Below are 22,991 nucleotides of genomic sequence, written 5' to 3' on the forward strand. Positions count from 1 at the left end.
GCCTCTCCGAGTTTCGAGAAATTTTCCTCCGGGCGCACATTTGCACACATTTTAATAAAAAATTGATGCATCAGGAATAAATCTTGGCGAAGGCTGGCGAGGGAGTCGACGCCGTACGTGGCGAGCACGCCAAGGAGCCGCTTAAGGAAATTCAAATGGGAAAAAGAAAGAGCTCGATGCCAATATGAGATGCAAAGAAAGATATTTATGGATTGTAATGCGCGCCGAGTGGCGAACGTCACGCGTTTCGACCCTCCGGCAAAATAAATAGACGCAAAAACGACTTAATTTTGGAGGCAGGCGCGTGAAAAATGGCCCGCTCCGGGGATCAAATGGGATTTGGTAAGTTGAATGCGATTGAGATTGACTTTTTCACTCGGTGCCGGGCGAAAGGGGCGCAATAGACTCTGCTCTTTGCTAACTGCCAATAATTAGAATAATGCATCTGTGGGTTACATGAAGTATTCACATACACAAGCAGAATTTAGGTCTGAATCCAGTTGTTGCAGTTTCAATATATTTTTAAAAAATTATATAAAATAAAAACAAGTAGAAAAAATTGAACCAAAAACAAAAATAATCAAAATTAATTAAAAAGATTTGATTAAAATTGAAAGCAGATTACGGTGCTTGAGGGCTGAATTAATTAGAATTAAAAAAGTACAAAATCGATTTAACTAAATAATAATAATAAGAAATGCAGAAAGTGTAGCTGATGCATCGAATAACGGATGTTGTTAATTAAGAAAACTAAATATAGAGTGAAATCAAAATAAAAACGAGGCGTAAAGACGTATAAGAAGAGCGACACAAAAGAGGGATTGGACTTTATATGCTTTTATATATTTACACAGATCTGCCTGTCGCAATTACGATGTTTACATATTTTGAATGTAAAAAATATATTCAAGTTTTGCTTGGTATGGAGAGAGAGAAAGAGAGAAAAACGCCATTTACGGGGGACGGACGGACGGGTTAAGATAAACATGAACTACGGCTTAGAAGTAACAAGGGAACAATATAATTCCGCAGACACCAAAGAGCGGCGGCTGAAAATAAATTGAGTTAGTAATAAAGATTCTGCTTTCTCAGCAGCATTCAGCAGCCGACGTTTCCTTACAAACTCTCCTCCGCGTGCTGCGGCACACATGGACCTCCTCTTTTTTTATATATTTTATTTTATTTTATTTATGCTCAGCGAGAGATGCTTCTTCTGAAGAAGAGAAAAATTGTTCTAAAAGGCCTGAATGGCAATGTTTCTCCACTGCGGCATTAGCTCTAGCTGTGACCCATTTTCTCAAAATAGGATGCAAAAAAAGTTTTATCATCGTCGTCGCCGTCGAAAATAATTATGCTGCATCAAGAGGGCGGCAAAATCGTCATGAATATTTAACGTATTGCAGTCTGCGCTGTCGTCGTAGGGACGAAAGCAGCTCAAGTTTTAAAAGGCCGTGCATGCCGCGGCACTCGGAGTGACGAATATCACATGAATTTTAATTGATTCTGCAGCCTACTGCGCTCTCAGAACCCAATGTGCCGGCACGGATCTGGTTAAAATTTAATGGCGCTTAATGAAATGCTCGGAGGCGATGTCTCGAATCAAATCGAGATCGGCAGGAAACGGACATAACGTCCCATCGAGCGGAACAAGGATGGGCGAGAGCGCACTAGGTGAATAATCAGCCACCACAATGACATAACGAAAGCAAATTCAGCTCCGGCGCGGCAAAATTCCTGGAAATGAGAGAGCGCAATTCCTCCAGAGTCGATTGTAAAAAGTTATTAGTTCAAAGAGAGGTAGAAAATGTTTCGGTACGTTACCTTGGACCCCCGCTCATTAAAAATAATTTCAACATCCAGGATTTGGCCAAATTGCTGAAACAAAAGAGCTTCGGTTAATCACACAGACAAACGCAGCATGCTTAATGTGATAATATTGATTCACGGCGCAAACGTGAATTAATTCAGACTGTCATTCAATATTTGCTCAGGCTCGTGAAGTTGAATAGAGAAAGAGGATTCTCCACTGCATTGTGATCATCAGCAGAGCAAACGCGCCGCCGGTTGACCGGGCAACAAGTAAAACAATAAAATATTCAACTAGAGCCGAGGAAAACCACATAATCGGCTTGGCCAGAGGTTAAATGTCAATGCCGAACGTTAATTTATCAAGAGGGAACAACATACTTCAGGCAAGATGGACAAATTATCACTGGCTGCCTTGAATGCAAACTCGAATGACAGCTCGGAAATTAAAATAACAATTTTTTAAGGCTGTGGTAGATTGAGACGGAACTTGAAATCTTTCATCAGAGAAAAAGAGGTTATTTTTAAATGAGCTGTTGAATGACTTTCATTGATCCTTGAAAAATGAAAAATATATATTATAATAATAATTTTGGAATTTTGTTACGTGGTTTTCTATTTTATTTGGAAAAAAAATTATTCAAAATAATATAAAACTCACCCCAAACATGGCCCTAAGATCAGGATCTCTAAACCGGAAGGGAATATTGGAGACGTGCAGCCTTTTGGGTTGTCCCTTGTTTGGGTCGGGGATGGCACCGGCGGCGGCGGCGGCCGCCACGGCCAGAGTGGCCACGGCCGTCGTCGGAGGAGCACCGGGCGTGGAAACAGCTGCGCCGGGAGAAAGGACTCCACCAGGTACTGTGAGACCAGTTGCCACTGTGGCCGGATTGACCTGCAGGGGGTTTCCTGAAGATTGGACTGTCACTTGAGCGCTGCTCTCCGATTCTGTCTCAGTCATTTGCTTCTGGAACAAGTGGTAAAAGCAGTTAGTGAAATTCTGACATCACCCTTCTAATGAGATCACTTCCAGTGAACTTGGTATTTTTAGGCCGCTTTGTTTTTTAAACACATGCGATGGGAATACTCAGAGATGACTGTATAAACTTGAAACCATTTCCGCCTGTAATTTCATCTTTATCTGCCAAAGTTTGCGGTTTTTTATGTAAAAATTTATCATCTCTAGAATTACATTTAATAATTTGAAGGCCAAAAGTGAAGGAAAAAATTAATCACGAATACGATACCGTTGACGGAGTGACCAATATTAAATGGACTTTTACCTCTAAGCTTATTTGTTGGAAGTTGACACCACCTGATGGAAGCTCGTGAAGAGTGCTGGGCGCCTGAAAATAAAACAAGAAGACAAATGAGCATTTTTTCGCGCCACTGATAATCTGATCCGCGCGCCAAACTCATTAAACTGGCACTGAAATTAACATTCCCTTTGTCGTCGCGGACCACTTGGGGCATCAGAGAGACGAGTGGATCAAAAATTTGGAATGCATTCAACGCGCGGCCGATGAGCCGTGTACACAGTCGGCCGAAATAAATATGCATTAATACAATAACAAGGCCCGGGTATTATCCGAGAGGCGGCGCCAATTATTTCAACAGCCACCGCGGAGCGTTGGTCGCTTTTGGAAAAACTCCAACCGGCCGAGCGGAACAACGGCCTAATTCGATTCAATTGATCACTCGGAGTATTATTAAAAGATAGTCGGAAAGTTTTAACAACGCACTCTAGCTCAACTTTCGCTGATTGCAAAGTTCTCGTATAACCTTGAAATAAATTACTTTGCTGGCAAGAGTGGAGAATGTAGAGCCAATTATTATCCCGCACTTGGAACATACTTGAATGACAATTAGGGGTGAAATGAGTTCAGATTTATAATTTAATTTTAAGAGATAAATTTGCCAACGGCTAAACCAAACTTGAAGAAAAAAACTATATTTCTTGAAACTGATTCCTCTGGAAAAATATTTTTGTAGAAAACACTTCAGGGAGAAATTCGTGCCTGTCAGTAAATTGAATTTTTACACCTCATTGCACACAAAGGTTTGGTGTTTTTACAACAGAGACTAAAACCCTATTGCTGGAGGGGTATTCTGAGGGTCTCATGAAAATTGTGTACAAGACAATTTCCTGCTGGACAAGGCCGCGGGCAACATTCTAGAAGAGTAAGCTCAAGTTGTTTGCTCAAATTCTCAAAAATTCTGTACACTATTCTGCTGGGGGCTTTTATTTCTCTTGGCACACAGAAAGAGAAAATCTAGAATTGGCTCTGGCTGATCTTTTTATTCCCAAACAATTGTAAAGCAAAAGAGAAGGGGAAATTCAACTGGGCACCAAATTAAAATGAGTTTCAAATCAAAAAATAGACTTAGCAGAAAATTGATCAAAAATAAAATTATTTTTGGATAATTTTATATGAAAACCAATTTAAAAAAAAATGGACGAACTTTATTTAAAAAAATAATATTGAAACTTTGAAAATTCTTAACACGAGTTTCAAATAAAAATAGGCATATAAAAAATTTCGAAAGTAAAAACATTTCCCTATAGTTAAGTTGAAAAAAAACTTATCAAAAATGGGCTAACTTATATTTTGAAGGAAAAAAACAGTAATTTTGTAACTTTAAAAATATTTACCATTGTCTGTTGCTCAACAACTCCATTCGCTGTGAGCAGCGGCGGTGAGTAGGTGGGTCCTGTGACCTGGCCTGAGGTAGGTTGGCCACCGGCTACGCCTGTGGGCGTTGTACTTGGGTCCTTGCTGGCCACGGCGGTGTCCACTTTGATGGCCGCCGGAGGGCCAGGGGCCTCTCCGTTCTGTTGGAACTGGGCAGTGGCATATGGGGCCGTACTCATGTTTGTCTGCACCATGTGCTGCAATCAGACAAAGAAAGAAATCAGTCATGATAAAAATTAATCTACAAGTAAAGTTTGCGAAGAAAAAAAAGTTTTCAAATCTTTTCGCTCTCGCATATATCGGGTCTGCGGGATCAATACCTGCCGGCGCCACGACGCAAATGTAATCAAAATTTTTTTTATCTTCTTCCGTGATGCATTTGAATAGCGAGTGTGTATTTCCAGACGTGAAATCGCTCGTTTACCAGCCACGCCGCGCTCGCTCTGCATCGATTTGGAATTTTGGTTTTGTTTGCGTTTCCATTTCCGTGACGCTCTATCAGCCAAGCAAGCCACCCCCAGGCCTCCCCTTGCAGGTATAGGCATTTAAACGCGCAGGCAGCGCCGATTTTGGCGGATTTGTGAGTAATATATGCGTGCATGCGGTTTTTGATAAAAGTTTTATGATATCTCGTTAAAATGAATGGCTTTCTTCGGCGGAGATAACTTTTGACACGAATCAAGTCGGCCGCTCTCTTTATCAAGCTGGTATAACATTCCGTGACCCGCGATGGCAACAAAAAGCGCACTGCCGACCAACAAACTTTGCTGCCTCCTCGCTTTAGGACCGGAAGCTTGTCCGCTCGCTTCGTCAGCCGAGTGAGAGAGTAAGAGAGAGAGATGAGGCTGCGTTGTTATCGATTAATTGCGAATCGCACGACCCGCTCGCATGATATCATTATAAATCATCTCCCGCGACGTTTAAAGGCCTTTTAAACCTTCATTTAAAGTGCTAGACTTTATCTCGTGACCGTCGGGGACGGTTAAAATTGTTGAATAATTTGCCTCAGCAATGGATTTTTTTATTAATGGCCGCTATTTAAAAAAAATATGAAATTGCTTATTTAATGAAAAAAGTTGGAAGGCTCTTTAAACTTTTAGTGCTTGATTTTATTTCCTAATCACACGAACGCGTTAAAAACTTTGATAAAGGAGCAAAAATTTCATTATTATTAAAGTTTTCTCCGTAAAATTGTCATCAGAAAGTTTGGATTTTATGATTCATAGTTGGGCAGATGAAACAACCGTTAAAGATGGAGTTTCGCGCCTTTGTGGGGCGCGGAAAAGATGGTGGAGGAAAATTCCAGAGGAACTTTTTTTGTGCGCTCTTCGTTTCGCCTCGCGGGGTGTATTGTGAATGTGAAGCTCTCTTTTTCTCGTTCTCGCGGTCCATTCAAAACAAGAAGGACGTAGGCAGATGCGTCTCACATGTTCGGGATTAGAGGCAAACAAAAAACACACAAATAAAAAAAGGACGACGAACATGTGCGTTCGAGGACCTTTTTCTTGAGAGTGACGCGTTTATTTCTCTGGGTTGGCGCGCGAAGCCGCAGCCCCTGTCCAATTTCGCGTTTAATTCGAGACAAGGCCGTTATTCGCGGCGCACACGCACATTAAACTGGCCGGCGGACAAATTTTACATCGACGAGACGAGCCGCGCCGCCGACAATTAGAACAAAAGCGAGCAATTCGAGCCTGGGCAATACGGGGCCAAAGCCTCTGCCTCATTATCTACTCGGCGACGACGACGAGCGCTTTTGCTGATGCTGCACGCCGGGCGTATAAATATAACTTTGAGCTGTTTTAGCTCCATTCTTGCTTGCTTCGAGTGCGACTCGCACAGCCGTTCGTTCGGTCCGTCGGGGGAAATCGAGAATATATAAAAGAGAGAAACGGACAGCAGCATCCATCGCGAGTGCAGAGAGAGAAGAGGAGCGGCACCACCGCACCACCATTGTATAAATAAAAACACGCACGCCGCGCGAGAGGGTAGTAGAAGAAGCGTCGGCACAAAGAAAGAGAGATGCTTCCTCCGAGGTGCTGACGCGAATTAAACACAAAGTATTGATTTTTTAAGGAAAAAAAAGAGACACAACCCCCGGACGAGCTCAACAAATTTTGATTAAATAAAGTAGTCGAGTGAAGAAGAAGAAGAAGAACGAGTGCGTCATCGTCATCTGTGGCGCTCAATAAAGTTTTAAATTGGCCGCTTCCTCTTGCAGCGCATGGCCCTTTCAACTCTTTTACTCACAGGGTAGTAGACTCCATGAGGTGGCAAAAAGAAGTTCCCCGCGCCCCACAGTTTGGCTGCCGTTGGGGACCTGGACGACGAAGACACTGGACTCTCTCCTCGGGGCCGCGAGAGCCGCCGATCGATTTTCGCTGCGGCGGAAAATCAAGCAACACCAACCAACGAACGAACGAACGAACACACTGTAAGTCTCTCTCGAGATGCAAATGTTGGATCAGAGGACACGGCAGTGGGCACGCAACTGCGGCAAGAGCATCTCTGGCACTGGCTGCTGGTGCTGGCTCAGTGCTGCTGCGGCTCGGTGTCGAAAAAGATCCCCAACAACGCCATTCTGCTGCCGCCGCTGCTACATACACTCTTTTATTATGCTCCTCCACTCTACACACGGGCGGGATAGCCAGCCTGCCTGCCTGCTTGCTGGGGATAGATCCTGCGCCGTAGGACGCGCATGTGAGAGGGAGAGATTGCTGCTCGGCGGGCGAGCCGAGCTGCTGAGCGAGCAGCGAGCGGCGGGCGAGGTGGGTAATGCCCTCCCCAAATAACACTGCATGCTACCCTCTGCGGCCTCTGCACCACAACGTCACTCCTGCCTCGCTCGCTCACTCGCTTGCAACCTCCTGAACATTCGGCTCCTTTTTTCCACCACCCGACCGAAATATCGATTCTTTCGGCCGTCGCTTTTTTAATGACGCTCCGTAAACATTTGCATGTGTTACGGCTGCAAACGCATGGTTACTAGCGAAATTGATCCAGCTAAGAAAATTTTAATTCATAAAAATATGAAAATTAAAAAAAATTCGTCTCAAATCTTTTCATTTGATTTAAACCGTTTAATTAAAATGTAAAGCTTTTGATTTAGTTGATATTTGTTATTTGTCATGAAATCGACAAAAGTTTTGAAAACGTAACATCCAATTTTAATGGAAATTCATGAATTAGCCATGATTAAAGCTCAATATTATCAAATCCAAAAAAAATACCTAAAAGTAAAATTAACTAAAAATGCGGCCAAGCAATTGTTACATCTCAAGACATTTAAATTGAAATGTGCATCAAAACATTCCACCCCTATTTATGGAACGTATCAACTTCGAATTGAAATTTTGGTGTCAAAAACTAAAAACTATTTAACACAAAAATTTGAGAAGTTTCAAATAATTATAAATAAAAAATTTTACAATAAACAATAAAAATAATAATAAATAATTATATAATCTATTAATATTTTTACAAATAAACAACAGTAATTTTAATTACTTGAAACTTGTCTAATTTTTTTGTAACATTGTTTTTAGTATCTTCTTCTCAAAACTTCTGATTGAATGTGAATAATTTTTTAAAATTATTGTTTCTTCCACACTGATTTAAAATTAACACTACTTTATCCTTCATAGAAAGAGACGGATTCGTGTTTGGTCTAGCTGCTGCATTAAGTTTGACGCTTCCGGATTAAAATGAATTAGTTCCAGCGTAGTCAGATTCGCGGGGATTTGAAACCTGCAGTCGCGTAGTGTAACACGCACATCCATCCATCCACCTCCCTTTTGCGCTCTCTCACTCTTGCTTGCATGTGTTTTCGGGGATAATTTCGATTAAAAGCCACCGGCGCCGCCAGTGCTTTAACTCTCGTCGTGCGAGCTTATTTACTACGTATATCCGCACGCGGGCTCAAAGGGAGTGGCCCCCGCAGCTCTACTATATCTATCTATCTCGCTGATGATTGTCTCTGCGCGTTAATTTTCCAACTGACTCGGCGTGCAGGGTGTGCTTTTCGTTTGGTGATGCCTTATTAAAAATTCCGAATTAAAACGCGTGACGCACGATTTTTTTTATATACTTTTTTTCTTCCCTCAGCTGTCGCGCCATTCGTCTCTCTGTGTCGCAGAAAAAGTCACAAAAACGTCACGCACATCTCTATATCTATTGTTGCCGTTTTAAAAGCAACCTTATATCAGTTTAATTTGCTTGTAAATTTCAGAAGGGAATTTTACGACGAGCAGCTCAAAGGCCGCGTCGGTCCAAAAAGCAGTCGACGCTGCGATCCTTCAAATAAATTTCGACTATGTTGGAGGCGGTCCAAAATTTGTATAATATTATCATCGTGCTTGTTCGCTTCAAAAAGGATCTGTTAAAACGGGCGAAACTGGAAATATGTTAATCGTACAGTATAGGGTGAAAAATATGCAAGTAAAAGTCCATGAGCCGCGATGAAAAAGTACGAAAATAAAAGTGCAAAGATATATAAATTTACAATTTTCGCTACTCTTTTGCTAAAAATAAAATTGCTTTCACGAATTTTAAGCGCTTTTTAACTAAAAACTGCTGCTTTTATTTTTTAAAAAGACGTCAGGAAATTTCACAGACAACTCATTACAAAGTTATTTGACTTTGATGTTACAACTTACAGGGCAGGGGCGAATGTTTCTTTCTAATTGACGTAGTTTTTTTTTATGTTAAAATGCTTTTACATTTACTTCATTTGCTTCTCTAATTATCTTGTTTTTCTTTTCGTCGAATTTACTTGCTTAAATCCGAACCGCAATCAACAAACTTGTGCCAATTTATCTTGATCTCAATTTAAAACAAAAGCTTTGCTTCTAAGCCTGGTAATAAAATATTGCCTCCAAACATTCAACTCAAAAGTAAACAACAAAAATTCAACATTTAATTCTTAAACGATTTAAATTGGCCGTGTAAACTGTTCTTACAAACAACTGGCTCAGCGAACTATCAAGTGAGTAATAAAAATTTAATTAGTTGCTCGAATGCGGGTCGTCTGAAAAAAAGGCAGAGAAAGGTCCAATTGTTTAACTTTTGGGTAGAATGAGTCACTTTTTAGTTATTTCCTCCTATCGACAGCGACGATCTGCACGAAAAACTACAAAGAATTAGCAGAAATAAAATTAATTAAGCGAGAGGCGAATTATAAGCGAAAGTGGTCGGAATAAAAACAGGGCCTATGGAAGCTAACGAGCGTTCCGAGGCAGAATAAAACCGCAAATTTCCAGCTGCCGGCGCTAATGCTTAAATTTATTTCGGTACAAATTGAATTAATTATCAGAGGCAGACTGAAGAAATTTCGCGCACGGGGTGGCAAATTTACGGCCACTTTCGACGTAAAGGAGCTGCTGTGCCGAGCGAGCTCCTGGAAATGCTGCAGTGCAGCCCCCGCTCCGCAATGGTAATTGCAGCTGTGATAAAGAGAGTGGAGCAGCAGCAGCCGCCGCCGCCGCCTGGTCGAAAGCGAAAGCATCCCTGCCTGCACCACCACCGGTGTGCAAATTCGATTTTCCAAAATCGGGCGCTCTTTTCCGCTCGCCGTCGATTAGCCTGTCCATTACGGCCGCTAATCGAGTCGACCCTTTGCAACTGGACGATTTTGTTTGCTGCGAACAAACATTAATAATGCGCACCCCCTGACGCCCCTGCCGCGCGTAAACCGAGCGTGTACGTGCGAAATTCGCGCTTGGGGCTTTTTCCGTGACGCCGATATGAAAATTGATGGCCGAGCCTTGTGTTTTTAGGGCCATTTCATCGACTGATGGGATGGAATGCCACCACCAGTCATTTCCGAATCGCCGTTAATGGAAAAGTTGGCCAACGCAGAAGGGCTATTCGAATGCCAAAATTGGCCGGAAACTCAAAAATTTGCCTGCGAATCAATTTTGCAGATATTAATACAAATTCAGGTTTTAATTTAAAATTCAATTCTAATAAATGACGCTATTTTTTTTTAGAACAAAATCAAAAGTTCTGTTAAAATTTTATATATAATTATGAAAGTTTTTTATATAAAATTGTTTAAATAAAATTTATGTGCATCTATTATGTGTGTTACCTTTAACCAAATTACGGAGAAACTTCTTGCTACCCTTAAGTTTGCCCAGATTCAACCCTCGAGTTGTTTGAATAGTCCGCCGTGCACAGGATAATATTACCTCGGTCAACTCCAAACTTGATAATCGATTCAAATCGCCCTCTTCACTCTTCGGCCGCGTTTATAATAATAATCTATAAAAGCGAATATCAGTGGAGGGTCGTCGCGCGCGAGTGACGTCACTACTACTTGGTCTTGACTGAGCCCTCACGCGGTGGATCAACCTTGTTTGAGCAGCACTTAAAAATGACAAAAATCGACCCCGTGTTGCGGTCTTTTATTTATACACCCCAATAAACAGACACACACGGCAGCAGCTAGAGAATGTGCCATGTGTGTGTGATTCCCGCCGGTCTGTTATGGTTACAGGTTGAAACACACATAATATTTACGCAGGCGGAAATAAAAGAAGCCTCTCGTGCTCTGGATTAACGAACGGACTCTAAATAAAATTCCGCCGGCTGCAGCACGAGTGTTGCGGCTCTTGTTAGCCGATTAAAATGTTTAATGTGGCAACGAGTGACGCGAGTTCGGCGAATCTTGGCAGTGTGATCGATCTATCTCTGGGACGTGCATGTGACTGCGCAACTGATTTAAATCGGTACATTTTGGATCTCATAATTGTTTAGATCCAAAATTACATGATCGGGTTTGATTAATTAATGAGATGCTCCAAAATTTAACAGGCCTGATAAACCAACACGTGACTGATTAATTTTGAGTTATGCAACTTCTTGGCATTGGTGCCGCAACGGTTGCATAACTCGCAGAATGAAGTACCAGAAAATTGTGATGTTATGTAAAGGAAGAGATCAACGCAATTTTTTTTGAAATTTTTCGAACAATTTATAAGCAGAGATTTTAATGAAACTTTCTCAAATTGTAAGTTTCATTCCAATAAATTTTGGATATTCTAACTTCAAAAAGATAAAATTCTCATTAAAGGCAATTTTCAGCAAATCTTTCAAAAGATTCCAAATTGAGGTTTGAATAAACCCAGAGAATTTATTAAAATCGTCTGTGTGGAGAGAGAAGTAATTACATTCGACAGAGCCAACGAATCTCGAATACCTCCCCAGGCTGAATAATGAGCAGAACTCGATAATCATCTTCCGACGTTTCGAGCAAACGACTTTAGGAGGGAAGAAAAATTTTATTAGCCCTCGATTCCATTTTGCTAGAGATTTTACTTCAGCAGTGGGCAAATAAATTCGATTCTGCGGCGAACCACTGGAGCCGATATTAAAAAAAAGGTCAACAGATGAGCTCGTCCGCATTCTAAGTGAAATGGCGGCGGCCGGCGAGGTGTGAATATTGAGGAGCAACACGCGGCGCGAATGACAAATCAATCAGGGGCCCCTAGCAGCACGTGTGATGCGGAAATTTGCAGCTCGACTGCGGATGTGTCCACCGACGGGGGTCTTTGCCGTGCTACACGGGCTGCAGCCGAATCAAGGAGCGGAGAGAAGAAGAATCAATGAAAGTCTGCGGCGACCCCCGGCAGCCATGTGCCTGCATTCCGTCGGCAAACACAGCATGGGAAAATAAACACGCGGACCGGCCTGCTTCCGACACTTCCATATCCACCCCGGTGAATTATTGTTATCGCGCCGATTCCATTTTCCGACACTTTTTTCTGCGAATTTATCCGGTGGATGAGTGCCTGTGTCATTTTATTATATTATTTTTTCCTCTGAACTCGCCGGCCGTCGCGCATAAATCAGTCAAATTTGTTTTCGGCTTTGGCTGCAGCGCAGCTGGATGTGGAAAAAAATACAGTTTTATTGCGGAAGGCACAAATGCGTTGGCTCTCTCGGCGCGGCGGAATTCGCTGCTTTTTCCGCTCGTGCGTTTTGCATTAGCTACAGTGAGTGGCGCGGAATTCAAAGTGCTGCTGCAGATGCTCTATGGCACACACAGAATGCAAATTGGATGAAACACATTTGTGAATTTAATTTGCAACAACGAGAGAGACAGAGCGAGATGTTGAAATAAAAATGGAATAATTTACATGTGTTTTGCATTCCAAAATGCAAAACAAGTTGAAACGGTTGAAATTTAAGTTGAATGATTCTTTTGTAGAAAAAAAATGCAAGGAATTCAATGTCCCAAAACTAATTTACAATTGAATTTTTAAACTTTTTAGTGGAAAATAAGCTTCATAAAATTGAAGTTGCAAGTGATATAAAATATCGTGAATAAAAAATATACTTCATTTTATGATATTTCTATAAACATAAAGAAATTGAAAGATTTTCAATAATATTTTCTCTTTTGAAGAGCAAAATTCTCTTTGGGCCAAAACAACAAGACTTTTTCAACGCATTATATAAACAACCATTTATTTTCTGGTAGAATTTCACGATCGAGGGTTGATTTAAGGTGATTTGAATTTAATTTTAATTTAGTATTCTCTCGACCACCGCCGAGAAAGGTACGCTCAAAATTTCCAATATTATCGCTAATATTATTATAAAAATGAATTGGTTATAAAAATTTGAATTCAATCGTCAAATTTTGTGTTGAAAATGGTTTTCTTTTAAAAGTTAACTTTGAATGTGAAAGATTTGATTTGAAAGAAAAATATTTTTTAAAGATTATTTCTTGTACAAAATGATTTCACACCTCATGAATTATGGCTGCAGCCCGCAACCGAAATATGTAGAGCAGGATATTGTTTTTTCTTAAAAAATAAACAACTCGCAATACCCATCGAGGAAAAGCCGATTTTAAATTCATGTCACCATTTATTTTATAATGAAAATGTAATTCAATCTTCTCAACCCATTTCAATTTACTTGAACAATGCGGAACTAGTTATAAAATACAAACACAAACAATGTGTTACGCTCTGCCGTAAGATTGAATTTGCAGAATCGATTACAACAGAGGCGCAGTCGCTGCCATTCGCAGAGCAAAGACTGATTAAATTGTGGCAAGCGTGCATGTGTGTTTAGAAATGAGCTATGGCGTGAGTCTCTGTTTCCTTTTGCCCATTTACGGCGCAAATAGGTTGAAATTTTTTCCACGTCGCGGACGTGTCGGCCGGTCGGTTACACCGGCGCGCTTTGCTCACACATTTTTCCGCACATGTATATTTTTCCTCCGACACGGTGTGTATGTGTTTTTTGCACGGATCGGTTAATTGCACGGCGGGGGAATGTACGTTCGAGTGAGCGCGCAAAAAGGCGACTTTATCAGCCGTCCGCGAGCTAAATCAAGTGAACTCGTCCGAAAAAGCCGGCCAGTTTAAAAATGGCCGCAGCCGAGCCGCCGACTGGAAAAACGAAAGTGTTTTCTGCTTTTTTTGCGGGTAAAAAATTCGCGCGGTGATAAATAGGAAATGTTTGGGCGCGGACACGACGAGGAGAAAAATTCGGGGGTTTTGCGCCAACAACGCGCAATTCGCGTCGATTTATCACGCGCGCCACAATGATAATAAATATGCGGCGGAATAAACAGCCGAGGCGGAATGCATTGTCTAGGAAAAACTGAAATATGAATGCGATGACGTGCTAGAGACCCTCAGAAGAGAGGAATCTAAGCATCTGAGGAATTTTTATATTTGAAAACTAGTTGACCCTCAAATAATAACGGAAAAGTTTGAATATTAAATCTTCTCAAATTTAAAAGTTTATTAAATTCAAAACTAGAAAATCAAGTCTTTCATATTAATATAAATTTTGTACAATAAAAACAGTAAAGAGGAAGTAAATGGGAACCTAAAATTAACGTTTCCAACTTAAATAGTATTTTATTTTTCTATTGCATAATAAATGAGGTGCAGAAAACTCTAGAAAGCTGTAATTTCTTTTAAATTATTTGCATTTCAGGGGATTTTCAATCTACATTTAAAAATTTTATATTATTATTATTAATAAAACAAAAATACCAAAAACCCTTGAACTTATTTTTAATAATCATAGAACAATAATGAAAAAAATTTACCGATTTGGGATTAAAGTTAAATTTTAATATATTTTTTTCATCTTTGTCTGATTTAAAAAAATTTCATCATTTAAACTGAAATTTTGTTTTGAAAGTCTTCCTTTTTATGTAAAAATCTCGCTATTGCTTTTTTTATATCAATTTTCTTCTTGGTTAAACTTTATTGAACGCTCAACGTCTGCTTGGCGAGAAAAATGCTTTTCTTCCGTGCATCATATAAGGTATTCGTGTCTGAAAAGCGAGATTTCAATGCAGAGGGTGAATTTTTCATGAGTCGGAAGGAAGGACGGAAACATACACATATCGTGCAGGACGGTGGCAACTTTTGCGCTGCTCGATAAATAATACACGGGGAAGAAGCGAGCAGTCTCCGGGGAGCTGCTGCGTACATACGCATTGTGCGAATTAAAACTTTTCGGGGCGGCGAATTTATATATATGTAAAAAGCCGCGGCGGTTGTAATTCTCCGCAAGAGAAAAAGGACCCAATTCGCTCGCGGCAATAAACTAATAAAACCGCCCCCGAAATATATTTATATGAATAAAAACGGACCGAGCCGCTCGGAACTTCGCACAAAAGTGAAGAAGAACTTTAGTTGCTCTCGCTGCTGGCAAAATGCAAAACTTTGCTCGCTCCCGGGAGAGAGTGAACCTGGCGCTGCTCGGCGCCACCGCCAGGTGTCAGCAGCGCCGCCGGGCACATCCAGGTGTCATCTGACGGAGAACGCGCCAAACAGGTGAATGAAAATCCCGTTGGCGCCACTCCTTCTGGACCAGAAAAAAAACCATGCAAATCCGAACGCACCCATTTTAGTTCAGACTTTTATTTCTCTATTTTTTTTCTTTCGAAAGTCCACCTGCTCAACACGCACCGACCGACGTGAATAATCTAAATGTCCCATCAGAGCAAATTGATCGTCCCACACGATCAATCTCTCTCTCCGTCTCTCTATTTGTAAACATTCCCGTAGCCTATTTGTTTGCACGCCGACGAGAAAAAAAACAGCGAGCAACCTGTGCGAGTTTCCATTTTGGTATCCATTTCCCAATGGACGTAATTACGAACGACCGCGAGGCGCTTTTAGAATCTTTCACATTCAACCATTTTTTCCAACGCAATTAAACTGTAATTTGCTCGGTGTTAGAATTTCACAAAAGATTGCTTCAGGAAATCGAATTTTTCATATACGAATCCTCCTTCCTGCCTGTTTTAAAAGTTGAAATATATCAAATAAATTCAGCTCTCTCTTCTCACAAAGCGAAACAATTAGGGTCGGTGCGAGAAACCGCTAGATTAGCATTGCTAATAATTACCACGCAGGAATTTTTTTATTCGTTATTTAATGCGGTGATGCAACCTCACCTTCTTCTTCTTCTATCCGTCTTTTGTTGTTTAAGACAACAAGCATTAATATAAAAAAAAACCTGACTGATAGCGATGATATCATATGCGAAAGGTCGTCTGGGTCTTTTTCTCTCCCTCCATATACTTATGTACGTATTAAAATTCTTTATGTACAAATTCAAGAAACGCACAAGTCGAAGAGGAATTTATTCTCGTCGGTCAGGCAGACAAAGCCGCCTATTCATAACTGGCTTAAGTAGGGAAATGTTTACTCGAGTGCGTGGTGTCGTGCAAATTGCGCCACTTGTTAAGTCCTCCTTTATGAAACCCCACAACTGCACAATATTACCATAGTTTGTGTAGCAACAAAGCGCTCTCGACTTGGAAAAATAAATTGCTCTAATCGGTTTATTCAAGCTATGTACTCTGGGAAAGAAAAGTCTCTCAGGCCAAACTGGGAAAAATGAAGCAGCGGAAAAAGTTGCAATAAATAATTTAAAATTTTCCTTCAAGTTCAGAATTACACTGACCAGGAAAAAATCTAAATATCACTAATGATAGATAGATCTATTTTTGTATGCAATATTTGAGCTCCTTTCGCTCGGTGGCGTGGGATTTTTTCAAGCCCGAAAAGGTCCGGCGACGCCTAGATTTTCTCCTTGCCACCAAATTCTTGCTGTTTTTCATTCATAATTTATTACATAGCTAAGCAAATTGAACGAACCTGGACAAACTTGGCAGACTACAAAAGACCATGTATTTAGCCTACTTTTGCGGAATGAGGCGTTACTAACCGTGAAAGATTAATTAATTAAGTTGTTAAGCAAAAAACTACATCAGCTTTTTATCCAAATCTTTTTTATCTCCTTTAAACTTTTTTCATTCAAAATGAGAACCGTCAGTTGATTACTTTTGCAGTTAGCACCTTCGAGTTAACCATTTTCCTTTTTTAACCAAAAGAGAGTCTAATATTGTCTCTTTAATTAAACAAGTGTGTTTATCTCTTGAGAAAAATAATTTCTAAATTCCTGCTTCCCGAGTGTTTTTGCTTTGCGGACGAGACCTTTCGACACCGAGCGCAGTATTATTTACTTGAAGAACCATGACCAAAGTCAGTAAAACGAGAATAATTAAAACTGAAACTCTCATTTCAATGGCTCGGCCTTAACGAGAGACTTCACGTTGTGCAACGCGCCAAACCAGAAACGAACTGCCGGTGCTTTTCTGCGGACAAGCAAATCTTCTCATTACGTTAATTACCGCAATCATCACAAGAAGCGCTTTCTCCGCGATAAAATTAATTATTTCCATCTTTGCACGGGTCGCGATTTGCACAGAAAGTGCAGCGGCAATTTATAATATATACTTTCCTGCCGGCGCGATTCATTCAAAACGAGTTTCTTCTTCCTCTGCCCACAATTGCACACAGAAAAGGAAGAAGCAGTGGAATGAATAATTTACAAACCACCCAATACAGGTAGAAATCGCGCAATTACACCTGCGAGAGATGAAATGTGGGTTAAAGGCGTTTTGTTGCGAGGCGCACACGGCGGCACTTTATGCTCGATTCTATTTGCTTAAAAATCGCAAATGTGGGTTAGCCTTTCAACAATTGTTTGCGTACACACTTAAAATGCTAATGACCGCACCTGGAAACGGGTATTGAGGTGCAATCGCAGGAAGTTGCGCCAAAAGTGAAATAAAAATTTACGCTGAAAACAGAACTAATCGCTGGGAGCATAAAAAAATGATATTTTTTATCCTTTCAAAACGACATAGAAACTAGGTTTTGTCACTTATATCCGGCCATTATATAAGATGATTAATTACATTTTCCACCTACATAATGAGTTATTTTTAATTTAACTTAATTGTGGTGCTGTTCCGGTGGATGAGTTATTTTTTAACTTGGAATTATTAGCAGAAACTTTGGTATTGGTTATGACTTTTTATCCAAAAGTTCATGGTTTGCCTCCCAGCAATCGTTTTTCTTTTGATCTAAAATTTTTGAATAACAAATAAAAAACAAATAATTTTTTTAGAGTGGAGTGCCGCTATTAATTATTAATTATGAGAATATTAATTAAAATAGCGCTTAATATTTTTTACATACATATTTTATTTTTAAATGATAAATATATTAATTTATTTAATTTAATATTTTCATATAGCATAGATTCTTTTCTTTTCAAGGTTTTGAACTTTATATTTTTTGCATTATATATGAATCTATGATATTATTATGAATTGTTAGAATTCGCAGCGAATAACAATTAGCAACATTGGCTATCTTTTATTGCACCAAAAAAAGAACCATTATTTTTTTATTTAATTAAAACTTAACTGTAATTGATGCTACAATAAATAAATAAAATTATAATATTAAATTTTTCCCCAAAATTTTATAAAACGTGGCAATTTAAGTTGAGATTTCATTTTTCATTTGATTATTTTCTATTGCGTCATTTTGTGATTGAGGATTTCTTTACAGTGAATAAAATTTCAAAGCAGTTTAGTTGTTTTGATCGGTTAGGTGGCAATCGAAAGTATGCGCTCAAGCGCGATTTAGGCCAAATGATTTCAATGCCACAAGAAAAACGATGGGAGAAATTACGTGCAGAAGAGGTCTAGGACAGTGGGAAGGGAAAGGGATATTATGCGCTCGGCGCGTATTGATGTAACACTCTCTGTGCTATTGCAAAAAGAACCTGTCTCGAAGCTCGCCAGCTTTTTTTTCTCTCATTCCTTTTCTACAATAAGTGACTTGCATTCGATTGAATCGCCAAATAGCAAACACAGATGCTGCTGTTTTGCAGCTCCGAGTTAATGTAATTATACTTGTGGCCTTGTGCGGAGAAAAAAAGTAATGGCAGCATCCGCGGGCGGATTTCGCGTCTTTTTTACTATTATTTTTATATATTTTTCTTTTTGGCTCGCGGTGTCAACGAGCGAGTGAAATATTATCTTCTGCCGTCGCTTTTTCTCCTGCTTGGGACGTCAAGAAATTAAAAACTTTCCCCGCTTGTGTATTTGGAGAAGCGGAGCAAACGCACACGCACAAACACCGCTAATTCTCACCAAGCCAGCTGCGCCGCTACGAAAAAAAGGTGTTATACCTTTGGAGTTCTCAGAATAGGCCAGCCGACTGACTAGTTTTGTATTTCTCGATTCCCTCGATTCTCTTTTTTCGCTCGACCAGCGTTTCTGTCTGTGTGTATCCTGAAGTAGCGAACAAGTCTATCATTTACAGGTTCGAGTCCCCATTAATTAAAAGGAGCTGAAGTCAATGAGTTATTTAACGTTTAAAAATGTAGTTGTTTTATCGATCAATCAAATCGACTTCTTAGTTTTGTTGAAATTTGTTGCCTTTATGATATTTTAAGAATTTAAAAGTTTAATTATTTAATAAAAGACTAATTTCAATAATAATTTGATTGATTTAAGAATCAAAAGAACTTTATTTTAAAACAGATAAATAAAATTTATTCCAAGTGCAAAAACATTTTTTTCAATATTTGAAAGTTTTACTTGCATGTCTAGATAGATCGGCTTAAATTTGAACAAAGAACGACGAATTTCAACGGAAAATTTACTTTCAGCGTTCTAAAACGGGTGCTATTAAATTAATGAGGGCATTCCGAGCGCCTGTAACATGTCCAGAGCTATTGTTGGCTTCAGGCTACACCGGCTCTTGCCAAAATGCTAAATGAAAAAATAATATCTACTTTCAAACAAGTAGTTGGATTTTCAAATTGTTGCAAAACCGTTAACATAGTGGAGAGCAACATTCATTATTATAAAAACAAACCTATGATGGATACTACGAAATTTATTTATAGCCTCAACTGTTCAACAATAGCTCACGGGCTATGTTAGGCTCTGGATCGAATCAATCTCTGTCGGATAAAAATAAAATAAATCAAACTTTTCATTTTAATGTACTGGGTTTTTTCTTGATTAATCTAATGGTTAAATAATAATTTAAAAATTAATGTGATTGTTTGACAACACAAAAAAATTTATCTAAAGTGTCTTTAATTTGCATTATTTCTTATTAGATGTATTACAAAATTGCTCTTTTCTTTTATACTTTTACCATTTATTTTTGCAACTTTTGGCAAGAAAATGATCTCCACGTTTTTGACAGCCTGGAAACATAGAATATGCGAGAATCGCGTCTAGACAATCAACGTGTTTCAAAACCGCAGGTGATCGGTGTCGTGTCTCGCTAATTATGGTTTCTCCACCGCACTACAATGTGCAATACTGGACCGTCGTTTTTCTGTCCAGTGTTTTATTTTTCCAGATGTTACTCCGCTCGTGAATAATTGCGGTGGATTCGAATTTGTTTTCAGTGGCAATGAAATTCCCGACGGAGGCTGATGGCGAGCGAAAGAGCTCTGGTGTTTTTGTAAGTGCTGCGGCCTCGAGGCTCCACTCGAGACGGAATAGAGTGAACGGGGCGGAATATTAATAATGTGAAAAATTCCCTGCGCGGGGCAGTTATAGTTGTAGGAGTAATTAATTAAGGAGGCGAAAAAAACAGGTCTGTCAACTTGTGCCACCGCCTAGAGAGAGAAAAAGACGGCGACTGAGTGATCACGTGTGGTGTACCGTTTAAATTTCAAGTGGGCACCATAAAAATGACACATATTCGCCAAGTACGAATCTTGTCTTGGTCCTGTTAGAAAAGACAGCTTGGATTTGAATTGCATCGGATGAGGAGAGAGATTCTAAAAAAAGTTATAAATATTGATACAAAAATTATAAATGTTACATTTATTTGATTAGATAAGCAACATGACACGGGAGATTTTATTCTTATTTAGATATTAAAAGCTAAATTAAATATGTTAATTACTATTTTTTTTCATGATATTAAAAAAACAAGCAGCAATTTTTTTCCATTAAAAGCAGTTACAGTATGTATTTTTCTTGTTGAAAATAATTAAATTTAAAGCATTTTATAATAATTATGAGCAAAATCATAGTGAAAAAGAAGCAAATTTGGAATTAAAAAAAAATCATCTAGATTCAATAAAATTGTATGAAACCTTGGTTCAAAAGAATGAAAAAGTGCACAAATTTTAACTTAAATTATGGAATGCTTTCTCTAACGACTCAATAACTCAAAACCTTTCTCTAAATAAAAATTACAATTATTATAATTATTTAATTTTAACGCTTTTTATCCATACGCTATTTTAAAATTTAATTTAATTTTGACCCCATTTTAAATATCTTTTTAGTTTCACATATTAATTTTTGACAAACTCAGTGGCAGAATTATCATGTTAATTATCTATGTTTAGCCGTAGATAATTAAGCCATTAAACCCGGTCATTCATGCAAACGACACAATTGGCGAAATTAACCTGCTGACGCTGGCCAAAGCAGCTTGTTTGCACTAATTCATAATGTCTAGATAGTTACAATTTCACATTGCGCGTGTACTCGCCCGTAAATTACGTAATGAATAAATTCATTCAGGCGTAATACTCAGACAGAGCTTGTCTGGAATTGGGTCGAACGAATCGCCTCCTCACTCGGACCAAAATTGAGCTGCCGAACGGATGTCTGCCTATTTTCAAACGAATGCACCGTTCCTTTTTCAATGATGGACGTGCGATGGAATGTATAAATCCACTATTAAATTATGCAAATTGTGCACCAGCGAGTCCCGATGCAACTGGAATGAATAATGAGCGGAAAAAAGTTAGAAAGTATGCATCAGGCAGTGCATGTACGGACACAGAATTGCCATGCAAGGAAGGAAGGCGTCTCTTGTTATTTACCAAATAAGAGACAATCAACAACGGCGGCGGCGGTCACAAGATTCAATGTCTGCCCTTCATTGCACAGACAGGCCGTTCCCCGAACGAAAACAATGCGATCTTCGGCTAATACAAAACTCCACCTCGGAAGGCCCAACCCTTCAATTACGCAAAATTGGCCCATTGTATCAAGCGAGAGTGAAAACTTTGCCGAGTTTGGGGTCGGGGGTGGTCCACCCTGTTGACATAGGAAAGAATTTTGTAATTTGAAACTCACCTCTGGGGTCGATTCTCGGTTCGAATGGCGGGTTGCTGGTTATTGTTCTCGAAGGTCTCGTTCAGACGATCATATCGTCCCGGACACTGCTGCTCACTGATTATCCGGACACACACGAGGAGCGAATTGAGTGATCCACACAGATCAATACCTCGATGGCGAATCGCCCGCGCCCTGCTCCTCCTTCTCTAGCTCGGCTCTGCCAATTTGCGTCGGGCGTCCTCGGAATGCAATTCGCGCGATGAGCCCTTTCGGGGTGTTTTGTGTCCCAGCTAAGGAGCGTCCGACCGACCGTGGTGTCCGTCTTTGTTGCTCGTTCTAGGCTCACCACCACTTACTTACTAGCAGTGTGACGACGCTCGCAGCAGCTTTGCCATGTTGCCAGGCGCAGAATCAAAAGTGCTGCTGCTTTTTATTCAGCAACACAGCCCCCAGTCGATAATTTATGTTATTTAACTCGCAGCCTCGGCCACAGGAGGCTCGCGATCGCCCAGCGCGGTTCGGTTGGTCACCCTTAAGTCTTCTCTTGTCCGTGTAGAATGGGCAGGCCCTCGTGTCCCGCCAGCCAATGCTCGGTGGTGCCGATTTGCAGATTCCGTTTGCCAATGTGCAGGTCGGTGCAGGTTTGCAAAAATGCGGTCGTGCCTGCGTAGAGCCTCCGTGGTGGGAATGGAGGGAATGGAATGTTGCGTGCCCTGCTCTTGCGGCGGCTGCAGCAAAGTTGCCAACACAATTGTGGCGAGAGTCGAGAAAAGGAACCAAATTTTTGCAAAATCCATTGCCCACGATACAGAAGGGATAATTCATTATTTGAAAAAATTGTTAAAATTTTTTTGTAGTTTTATACATTTTATTTGTTTGAATTGAAGAAGAGGAATAGTTTTGCTCTAATTAAAAGGTAATTATTTAAATTATGACTATAGAGTTAAATAAATATAATAATAATAATAATTAATAATCATATTTATTTGCAACTTTTAAAGTAATTTTTGAATTCAAATTTCGTTACAAAAGTGAACAAA

The 22,991-nt window shown here is 39.8% G+C and overlaps 1 protein-coding gene across 10 annotated transcripts in view; it reads right to left on the reverse strand.

Annotated features, from left to right (window-relative positions):
- Positions 1-22,654, reverse strand: part of LOC132199616 (RNA binding protein fox-1 homolog 1-like) — a 39,365-nt gene extending 16,711 nt beyond the window's left edge. For 4 of the 10 annotated variants that reach the window (XM_059624472.1, XM_059624477.1, XM_059624476.1 and 1 more), the window contains exons 1-5: positions 21,970-22,652; positions 4,460-4,696; positions 3,090-3,152; positions 2,468-2,773; positions 1,822-1,875 (exon numbers count right to left, since the gene is read on the reverse strand). In XM_059624472.1, the coding sequence (XP_059480455.1) occupies positions 1,822-1,875; positions 2,468-2,773; positions 3,090-3,152; positions 4,460-4,693 (657 nt within the window). In that variant the 5' untranslated portion in view covers positions 4,694-4,696; positions 21,970-22,652. Of the gene's footprint in view, positions 1-1,821; positions 1,876-2,467; positions 2,774-3,089; positions 3,153-4,459; positions 4,697-6,749; positions 7,142-21,969 lie in introns of those variants that run through there. The other 6 variants (XM_059624471.1, XM_059624467.1, XM_059624473.1 and 3 more) reach the window with 4 other exon arrangements.
- Between the last annotated feature and the right edge of the window lie 337 nt (positions 22,655-22,991).

The sequence above is a fragment of the Neocloeon triangulifer genome, unplaced genomic scaffold (genome assembly GCF_031216515.1).
Source record: "Neocloeon triangulifer isolate White Clay Creek 2 clone unplaced genomic scaffold, ASM3121651v1 ptg000014l, whole genome shotgun sequence".
NCBI lineage: Eukaryota > Metazoa > Arthropoda > Insecta > Ephemeroptera > Baetidae > Neocloeon > Neocloeon triangulifer.